This window comes from Pholis gunnellus (assembly GCF_910591455.1).
Source record: "Pholis gunnellus genome assembly, chromosome: 12".
Lineage (NCBI taxonomy): Eukaryota > Metazoa > Chordata > Actinopteri > Perciformes > Pholidae > Pholis > Pholis gunnellus.
The window spans coordinates 11,220,070-11,231,297 of NC_136539.1; the positions used below are offsets into that span (position 1 = coordinate 11,220,070).

Genomic DNA, 11,228 nt, shown 5'->3' on the forward strand with positions numbered 1-11,228 from the left:
AGATCCTTCAAAACTCTGTTGCATGCAGGTGACTCCACAGCAACATGATCAATCAACTCACCTCAAATTTTGCATGATTAATGCATGTGCAAAAACTCAGGGTTAATATCATGCCATTTCTATTTGGAGAAATAAAAGGATCCTGTGAAAGATAATATTTATTTTCTTCAATAAAAGTGTAGAAGATTGTGCAGCTTTTGTAGAGTCACTTCAATTGCTATTTGATTTCATTGCTCCTCGACAGCATACATTCATTGATAAACTCAATAAGACTGGTGCACCACAGTGGGTTTCAACCATGCCATTGGGGGAAAAGGGTTAACACAACAAATAAAAGAACAAAAAATAAAATATCTAGACTGTAAAACAATGATTTACAAATGTAACGATGGTTCTATGAGTTGTAGATCATTGCCAGAGGCAGATTGTTTCACTGGATATTGTGTCTCACATCGCTCACATGCGGGGTGACCTACAAGACAGAGAAGTACAGTCTTGTGCCGGTTCCTCCTTAAGTTTGTCCACACTACTGAATAGAAGTCACAGCCATAGAAAATGTAATTGATGGTTACCGATGAGAATCAAGCCCCCATTTTACAGAAAAAGCCGACAATGGTAAACATAATCTTAGACTTATCATCCCATTTTCCCCTTCTCCTGTTTCCTCTTTCCCACTATCTTTAAAGTGGAGGACATTTGTGCAGATAGCATCCACTACAATGTGACATGAGAGCAAGAGCACAGCAATCATTATCTTACCTTTTTAAGTTCCCAAAAAAACATGTGGCTGAGTAAGTTCTGTCAAAATGCAAAAAATATTTTATGATTCTGCATCTTGATATAACAATCGCATATTTGCAGTAGCTGCAACCACACATGCATGCATGCACTCAATTCACACACACACACACACACACACACACACACACACACACACACACACAGACACACACACACACACAACATCATAAACAATACACATTAATGGTGTGAGGGAATAAGTAAAACTTTGTTATTCAGTTCTGCTTTTAGCTGTAAGATGGAAGAGTACAGAAGACATTCTGACAGAGCAGAGCAATGTAAAACATGTTGACCTTTAGAGGTACAAAGTATGAAGCTGTGTAAACATTGTGAGTGAATGAGTAGATAAGCAGACGGAACAAACAATGTACCAATGGAGCCAATGCAAATACACGCTGATGTGGTGATTTATTTCAGCGACTGTCCTTAAAATGTAACATGTCACAACCAATCAGAGAATTGTACACTGTTTTCTGTAACCAATCATAATGTTCCAGCAGTGGGCGTATGTGTGTCTATCTATGTCGGAGACAGCTCTGTTGATGGTGTTTTTCCATTGTTTTTTAGTTATAAGGGGGCGGGTCTAAAGTGTAGGGGGCAGGGCAAAGCATCACTAATGAAAAAGGTACTCTGCTGAGTGCAATGAAGGGAAAGTAGTCACCCATTGGTTTGTGGACTGCCATTTTTCCCGTCGCCATCTTGGCTTTTTGGTCTCATCATCTTGTCTTTTTGCAACCAAGTACAACCCAAGGCTAAATAAGATATTTTAAGGAAATCAAAAAGGTTACAATGAACTTACATGAACTAAAAAACACACCGTAAAAGGGTTAAAAATGTAATACTAAAACACAGATAAACAAAAGTTTAAGGCCCTTCCACATTGCCTCCAGTTTTCTGAACCAGAGGTTGCCTCCTGGAAGCTTCCCACAAGAGTCTACAACAAAGGAAAGTTCTGCAACTTTTTACTATAGGTCAACATCACCACACCCCTTTTGTCAATTGGCACAAACACATACACACACCTTCACACCTTCACAAAAACAGCGGCCACCAAAGAAGAAATGCGAGAGATGTCTTTGCGAGGGATTGCAAATGCTTAAATAATCTTTCTGTGTCTCCTTCTTATAGTGAGCATGTAAAGGAGGGGTTAAGAAGTCAAAGGTTTGGTTCGCAAGTATACTTTCCACTGTCTGGTACTTTTGACCAGACTTTTGCCGCTCTGTGCATCACAGCTCTTGTGTCATTAAGCTGTCTGGTTGCTCTGTGTCACAGTTGTCATCCATGTGTAAGAATGGCGGTATTTGCTATGTTAAGTGGCCATATGGTTTTGTTAAATATCTGAGCAGAAATAACCACCGGGCTGACACGGATTTGACTACTGAGGCTGTTGATACAGACTTATGTGTTTAAAAATAAAGCTACATTTACAGTATTATGAATAGTTAGGATATATGGCTAATGATAACAAATATGTGTATTACTATTGTGTTATTGCAATGTTGTGGTATGTTTTTGTGTGTCACGTTGTGTTATGCTAAATCATTATTAGGTAGTAATACTAATAGAGGTGTTGCTTTCTCAATTGCAGTATTGGAGATTTGATATGATGTATACTATATTCCAAAGAATACTGTTGCTTCGTTTGTGTTGTAAAACAATACATGTGTGTTTTCAATATGACAAATATAAGTATGCATTACCTCTCTATCTCAAAATGGGGATTGTCCCAGATTATGAATGACATCTTAATTTCCAGTGAAATACTATAATGTTTAGAAGAGCTGCCATTGTTTAATCCCTATCAGTTGTATTCAATGAATAGAAGTCATTTATTAAGTTTAGTAAATTAACCCAGGTGGTAAATTATCGTCCCCAAATAAACAAGTTCAGTGGGCACTGTCATCCTTTCTTTGTTGTTGTTTAGTCTATGTCAACATGTAGGTCAAATAAATAGATAGGGCAATTCTCAGTTTTCGTCTTTGCACCCAAACGCATCATGGGTGTGAGCCACATGGTTTCACGTGTGGGATGTGGTCTGAACGAGCGCACATGAGGAGCAGAAGAAGAGCGGCGCAGCTTTGTTTAGGAGATTTTTTTGGTCGGCATAGCTGCTCCCGAGAAAACGGACCGTGCACGTTAAACGATCCTATCCTGTGGGGAGACCGACAGCCAGGAAGGAGTCACACTGCTGCACTCACGTCTACCTTCTGCAGCATGGAGGGTCGCTGTAGTACATGCTCGGTGCTAGCGGTAGCTAAACAAGGTACGTCTTCAGTATTTATCAGAGTTAAAAAACAATGGAGCCAGTGAGTCTGACTGTAACGACTAGCGTTACCTATGTATTTTAAAATACGTGATCATATGTCAGTGTTAGGGCTGCGACGCTGCGTTTACGGGTAGTGACGGTGAATGTACCACATTGCTTGTCTGCGTCCGTACAAATATTGTCTGGTGAGACATCTGGCCTATACTGACGCTCGTGTCTAGACGGAAACTGTTCACAGCACAAATTGCAGAAACTGCCCGAGACGGTTGAGTGACGGGACTGGTTCGGTTGTTTTGAAGTGGGGTCTTGTTCTGCAGTCAGTGGTGTCCTACAGTAGAGGGCAGTCGGCACGCCCACATTTTGGAGGAACCGGACCGGAGAACAGCGGTTATGTGTCAATCTACGCCAGAGGTATTCAATTCATGTTCAACGAGGTCCAGTTCGAGAGAATGTCCTCATGCAAAGGTCCGGAACATCACAATGATGTGTAACTCGCGCTGTGATTTAGTTCCATATATATTGAAGTAGCCTAGTAGTTGTATTAACGTCGGTATTTCAAATTTCAAATAAAGAAAGTTCAATTGAATAATATCTAAACAATATTTATCATCAGTTTTCAAATAGAACTGGATGAATTATAAATAATATATACTCTTAAGAAATACATAGAGTAAAATAAGGGATGCATTTAAGAATAAATTACAACGTGCATCTTAAAATATACTTTTTAGAAAAGTGAATTGTCCTGCAGCTTTAAATTCTGTTTATTCAGGTGTGAAGTGATGTCAACCAAGAAAACTATGATATTGTATTCTTCTCATCTTCTAAAAAGAGAAATTAGTGTACATGGACTTTATCTGTGGTTATACAAGAGTCTCCATTATTGGTGAAAGGCTCTGGTTAAGCTGTCCACATTTATTGTTTTGGAGAGCGTCATGTGAAATAACTTCTCTGACGTAATTCTTGTGTTGGGTCTCTCTCCCCTGTGTGTGTAAATCTCACTGGAGTTGCGATGCTTATCGGAATACACATATTTGATTGGCTGAGTAGCATCACGTCGAGATGATTTACAACCCATGTAACAGCTAGAAAAGCTGTGCCGGTTAAAATAGAAGCGCTCCGTCAAAAGTAGATCATTCTCAATCGGTTGTAGGTCCAGGGGCCAGATACAACGGCGTCTGTGTCCGGACCCTGACATCGGTCCGTCGTCCACCTATTGGGGACCCCTGGTCTGCGTTATATGGAAGTCGGTTCCCTCATGTTTCCCTCCTGCTAAAATGACAGCGCACCCCACCGGTGGTTAGGATTAGGGACAGTGTTGGTTTAGGTCTGGGGAAACTGTATTCGACCTGCACGGGAGCAAAGGAATCTAGCCCACGTGTCTGGAACAAGTGGCAACTTCCAAAACAGCAACAACTGCCGTGGCAGCTCCCCCAAAACAGTGGCAGCCTCTGTGGCACTGTCGTTGGCAACTCTCCAGGCAGCGGCAACTGCCGTGGCAGGTTGCGTCAGTCAATGGCAACTTCCCAAAACGTCAGTAGCTGCTGAGGCTGCCTCAAAGAAAAGTGCCGCTGTGTGAGCTTGCTGTTACTCTCCTGCGTAGCATTCAAGCACTAGGATTGGCCAGGCGTCCATGCCCGCCGGGTTACAGGTAACCTGGTTAGTTCAGGTGCTATGTTCGGAGCGTCCTGACCCTAACTCCTCGAGGGCAATGCTTAACGTTAACCAATCGTCTCTGCCTCAACCAGCTACACAGCGTGGGTCTTGCCAAGAAATGCAGTGGGATTCATAATCACGCGGCCTGGGGGCTTTGAATAGGGCATACATAAGTTTCACTTAGAAAAAAATAGATATGTTTCAGTTCAGTTCGACGTCTGAAAGAGCTGTCTGACGGCAAGATAAATCAGTGAAAATATGTAATAATAAACACGTTTGAATCACATATTATAATTTAGCAAATATATTACTCTATTTAATGACATTACTGTGTTTTAGAGTCTCCTGGGCAGTTTTCGGTGAACACATGGAGTGCAGCCCTTGATGGTGACATGGTAAGATGAAAACAAAGTCTTTTTATTGAGAGGGAGGGTTATGCATAAAGCCTGTGAGGAGGAATATACGGGGTTTCTTTCTACCATGCATGGACGGCTGCTACCTCAATGGATTTATGGATTTAATTTGATCAATCTCACTGTTAACTACACATATCGGTTGAATTTGAATTACAAAGCTATAACATTGTAATGCATCTTACATGTTACTGCATCAATAATAATAATAATCTAATATTATAAGGTAGTCTTTAGCATTTATATAAAAAATGCCAAAGACTACCTACACACGGGCATGTTTGTTATCTTATTAAAGAATTGCAAGATTTTGAAGATGATAAAAGTCAGGCCACATATGTAATGTAAGAACTGCATAGTCTTTGGCTCCATATTTTTTTTCCTTCTTGACTCCTGCTGATTTGTTACATAGTGTTATTAAGCTTTCTCTCAAGTTTTCACAACCTTGAGATCTTTATGTTAAAAAGATTAGGGAGGAAAGTCATAGGCAGGCTAAACCCACGTGGAAATTTACTGCAATGGCAAAACTGAGTTAAGTAGAAACTGCATTTTTTAAAAATCTTCATGTATTTTATAGAGCGCAATGCCATATTTGACCTTTTCATTAGATCAAATTATGTTATTGATTGTGATATGATGTTCAGTTTGACTTTGACGTCATTTTCAAACCTCACTTTGTGTTTTTATCCTGTTTTCAGAGAGGCTGTTTGGTGTTTTACTCTTCTCTTTTTTTCTTTCTCTTTGCTGTTTTTAAGACATTTGAACTCTAGGCTTTTGTAGACCTGAGGCATGCAACATCATCTTCCAAAACTAGAACGACCACCACAGTGCCGTTGGATAAACACCTAGGAATTTTGACCTACCGGTGGATACCACAGCTTCCAGACAGCGAACCAAAACAAAGCATTTCCATTCCTCCGTTTTAAACCGATAAATCAATAACTGACAATTTTGTATTCATTTTTTTAATAAGAATTTGTAAAGTTGTGAGCTCTACTTCCAAGACTTTACTTTTAGGTTAATCGGTAATAATGGCTCCTGGAATGGAGACCATGGACATAGCTGTGGTAGCCTTGTATTTTGTCGTGGTGCTAGCCATTGGTTTTTTTGCCATGCGTAAAGCCAATCGTAGCACTGTGAGTGGCTACTTCCTGGCTGGACGCTCCATGACGTGGATAGTGGTGGGTGCATCACTCTTCGTCAGCAACATTGGCAGTGAACACTTCATAGGCCTGGCTGGGTCAGGCGCAGCAAGTGGCTTTGCTGTTGGAGCATGGGAATTTAATGCACTTCTACTTCTGCAGCTGCTTGGTTGGGTGTTTGTCCCCGTGTATATACACTCGGGAGTCTACACCATGCCTGAGTACCTGTCGAAACGCTTCGGTGGCAACAGGCTAAAGGTTTACTTTGCTTTCTTGTCTTTATTACTATATATTTTTACCAAGCTGTCTGTGGACTTATTCGCTGGAGCTCTCTTCATTCAAGAGTCCCTGGGTTGGAACCTGTATGTGTCTATTGGCCTGCTCATTAGTATGACTGCACTGCTCACTGTCACTGGCGGATTGGTGGCAGTACTCTACACGGATTCCCTTCAGGCAGTGTTGATGATTGGTGGAGCCCTAACCTTAAGCATCCTTAGCCTAGTCAAAGTTGGTGGGCTAGAGGGTGTCAGAACTAAGTACATGCTGGCAGTTCCAAATGTTACTGCAATAATGGCCGCCGGAAACTTCACCTATTCTCCTTCCTGCCGTATTGAACCTAAACCAAATGCGCTACGTCTCCTTCGAGGTCCCCTGGATGAAGACATCCCATGGCCGGGCTTCTTTCTTGGCCAGACCCCTGCATCTATTTGGTACTGGTGTGCAGACCAGGTCATTGTCCAGAGAGTACTTGCGGCAAAGAACATTGTTCACGCTAAGGGCGCTACGCTCATGGCTGGATTTCTCAAGATCCTTCCCATGTTTCTAATAGTCATTCCTGGAATGATCTCCCGCATCTTGTTTGCGGACGAGCTCGCCTGCATTGGGCCAGAGCACTGCATGTCTGTGTGCGGTTCTCAGGCCGGCTGCTCAAACCTTGCCTACCCACGCCTGGTCATGGCAGTGATGCCCGTGGGACTCAGGGGTTTGATGATGGCAGTCATGATCGCCGCCTTGATGAGTGATCTAGACTCTATCTTTAACAGCGCGAGCACCATCTTCACACTGGACATATACAAAACTGTTCGAGCGGAGGCTTCTCAGCGCGAGCTGCTGATCATGGGCCGCTTGTTTGTCGTGCTCATGGTGGTAATCAGCATTGCCTGGGTCCCTGTTATTATTGAAATGCAAGGTGGACAGACGTACCTCTACATCCAGGAAGTTGCTGGCTACCTCACTCCACCAATTGCTGCCCTTTTCCTGTTGGGTGTGTTCTGGAAACGGTGCAATGAGAAAGGTGCATTTTGCGGCGGGATGACAGGTTTCACACTCGGCGTCGTGCGTCTGATCCTAGCTTTTATCTACCGCCAGCCTCGCTGTGACCAGCCAGATGATAGGCCTGCCTTCATCGTTAATATTCACTACATGTATTTTGCCACAGGGCTGTTCTGGATTACTGGGTTTGTGGCGGTGGTGGTCAGTCTCTGCACCTCGCCACCAGATGAGGAGCGGGTTCGTACCACCACATTCTGGGGGCTCCGCAACATTGAAAAGGTTCCTACAGAGGACAGGAAGGACACTTACAAGCTGACTGAAAAGATCCATTATAGTGCAGACGGAAGTCTCCAGGAAGAACTGCCCACAGATGTCAGAGAGGAGAAGTGTTTGGACGGGGCATATGTCATACCCCTGATCCCATCCACGGACTGTGACCCAGAAACCCCTAGTACGGAAACATCCCCTGTCGCCACCCCTCCAGAACAATTTGGTAGTGCAAGGAGGGAGATGATTAGAAAGGAAAGCTGCCATGTTGGTGGGGAGACCAGCAGGTGCATGCGTTTCCTGGAATGGTTTTTGGGATACAAGAAGGGAGCACAGAGCTCTGAGCAGAACGTTGTGCAGGAGGATGCAAGAGCCATTGCAAAGAGGCTGTACGAGCCGCCTAGAATCAAAACTCTCCTCAACGTGGGTCTGCTTATCAACGTTTGTTTGGCCATCTTCATGTATGTTTACTTCTCGCTGTAGTTGAGCTCTGCACTGAACCAATGTCAACTGGCCTGGCTGTTTTTTTTTTATTGAGGTGGAAACGAACAGTTCGAGTTTTCAAAGATTTGAGAAGCTCCGCCTATAATACAGTTGTCTTTTGCAGCTCTCTAACAAGGATCTAAGATTATGCTAATCATTTGTTTTGATTTTTAAACGAATACAACTTTGACACGTGAGAGCAATTGTACTCCTTAATGATGAAGCTTATTGGGCTAGTGCTTGTCCTTTTTGTGCTTGTATTACATTTAGAATATAGAATTGTTTTTTGTACTTGTACGTGAATTTAATATTTGCCTTATTTGACATATGCACTAGTTTTTTTTCTGTGAAAATTAAATGTATTCTGTGATTTATGCATTTTCTTCTATTTTAGTTGATGGCAACAGTAGGCTTAGTTGCTGGTGTAGCACCTTTATGTCTGTAGTACGCCTTTAAGGTTTTGTGCAAGCTTTTGCCGCTGAACGCTAAATTGTCACAGCATTATTTCAGTAAAAAAGTATTTGATACATTTTTATTGTGCCCTGGACTGTAAGTTCAAGTTTATCAGCAAATTACCTTATACATAACCATGTTGTTTTGCTGAAGACAATAGGTAGAAATGATGGCTTACCCTCTGTTTGTAAAGTGGACCATTAGGAAGTGTGTAAAACGAGTTAAGTGCCAAGAACCTCTGCTGCTATTACGTATGACCATGATGTGGTTTGATTTAACTGACTGGAGGTATTGCCAAGCGTACAGTAAATATCTGGTATTTATAATATGTGCGTGTTTTGCAGCACAGGAAATTAAGAGAAGAAGCACAATATTAGAAATTGTTAGGCTTTTTCAATTTATATTTATTTTCTTCTTGAGAAGAAATATCCTAACGTCTATCATAACAATAAGCCACTTCCAATACTGATTCAGTATCCATTTAGACTTTATGAATATCTCATTGTATGGTTCACATTGTTCAAAAGTGTTGAGTCTGTTACATTATGTTAACATTGTGTATAATTGGATCACCCACGATATACATGTATTTCTGTTGCTGGCTATCTGTTGTGTCTCTACTGTGTGTCAATGTACCTTTAGTGCGCTGCGGTGCAATTCATCTTGTTTCAAGTGCATCTTTCATAAACCTCTTTTACCAAATGTGTCTTAGTATGCAATGCTAAAATGAAAAAATAAAGAAGTCGGTTTTACTTCCTGAAATCAGTGGGCAGTGAATGAGTGATGATTTGCTGTATGGTAAAGTGCTTTAATATGATTTATTTCTCTCTGAGAGAATATACATTGTTATTTTTATGGATTTTATATTTTAGAGACTTGAATAAAATTCCCGTGGAGACAAAAAAAAAAGTGTATTCATTATTTATGTTGTGACAGAACAAAAATGAGAGGAGCAGTTGGAGAATTTACTTTCTTGAAACACTAATATATATAGTAAGTGCATTTACATTTTTTTTATTTTAAATTTCTTCTCGAGTCAGGTGATTTGTTGACTTGTGCTGCACGAAAAAATATTACAACACTTGAAATATTCCTGATTGATCTTGTGATTATCAGCTGTCTCGAAGTAATAGGAAGCCGAAGCATCTTAGTTGTGGACCCATTTTCCCAAGTTATCTCCTGGTTATGTTGGTAACGACACATCTTATAACAACTCCTGTACAACTGCATTATTTGATCTTCTGCAACTTCTTCCTTTTTACATGATGATTCTGATTCTGATGATTCTTGTGCTGGGGTTACATGAACCCCAGCACAACTTTATTAATCTTCTCAGAGCCAAAAGAGCATTGGATGGATCCAGGCTTCTTCACACAATATTCAGCCAATCAAAAAGCCAGTGGTTTATAAACATTACACCTCTGTAACTAGTGGATTAAAAGTTAACCTACAGACGTGTACTTTAAGATGTAACGCTACTTGTTACAAAGAGTCCAAAATGCAAAACTAAGCAATATCATAATGATTCATATGGTTAGATAATCTGTTGACGAGTACACTGTTTTTGAGAGTGACACAACCAACACCGTTGTTGCACTTAAAGACCTTGAAATGTCATGTCACTGATGTTCCATGACTCCCCATTGCATCAAAGTAAAATGTAGCATGCACATCTGAAGGCGAGTGTGTGGGTTGCAGTTATGGGAGCAAATTGAGAAATACTTTTCCTGACAGAATGGGCCTTGGCAACCTTGACCAAGGCAGCTGAATAAGTCAGTTTATCAGATATTTGCTAAATGTTTGTATCTCAGTTGCCCGGACAAAAATATTTCACAGGATTAGTGGTAACTTTGATCTACTGGTGTTAGGGGTAAAGTCAGTTAATCACAAAAGTCAATAGTGTTCGTCCTCTGGGCACCCTGGATATCTGTACCAAATGTTGCATCAATCAATGAAATAGTGGTTGAGATATTAAAGTAAAAGTGTCAAACTGCTAGTGGTGCTAAAGGAAAAGTCAGAGGATCATCAAACTACTTTTACTTAATAAATGACCTGAATACTTCTTCCACCACTGTTTAGTTACATTGTGCAGGTGGATAGCTCTCAGTTAAGCAATCATCTGATGAATACCTGTCCACAAAAACCTGTGCTTGTGGTTCCCCTCTTATTGAATAAAAACTGCAGGCCAGGAGCTCAGCTCTCTTGTGTTGTTGTCATTTTACAACACACACTTTGAGTTTGACATCGCTGTAAGATTCAAACAAAATTGAGTTTCCTTTGTCGCTTATCATTCCATGTATTTTACCTGCATTGCCTACTCCTCTACCAACCCCAACCCGATTCATACCCTCCCACTTTACTTGAGGAAATGAATGATATTGTCATTGTGGAAAAGTACTGGCATCAAGGCCATGCTTTGTTCATTATATGTTTGTGTTTTACTTACATCCTGTTGGTAACCCGTGTCAGTTCTAA

General features: G+C 41.1%; 1 protein-coding gene across 1 annotated transcript; it reads left to right on the plus strand.

Moving 5' to 3' along the window:
- The first annotated feature begins 2,844 nt into the window (after positions 1-2,844).
- Positions 2,845-9,641, plus strand: slc5a3b (solute carrier family 5 member 3b). Its single transcript, XM_079169722.1, has 3 exons — positions 2,845-3,064; positions 5,063-5,118; positions 5,892-9,641. Exon 3 carries the CDS (start codon positions 6,168-6,170, stop codon positions 8,298-8,300), a length of 2,133 nt encoding a protein of 710 aa, XP_079025848.1. The 5' UTR covers positions 2,845-3,064; positions 5,063-5,118; positions 5,892-6,167; the 3' UTR covers positions 8,301-9,641.
- The last annotated feature ends 1,587 nt before the right edge of the window (positions 9,642-11,228 follow it).

Coding starts and splice junctions, on each gene's coding strand:
- slc5a3b (XM_079169722.1), top strand. CDS start 6,168: ATGGCTCCTGGAATGGAGACCATGGACATAGCTGTGGTAGCCTTGTAT.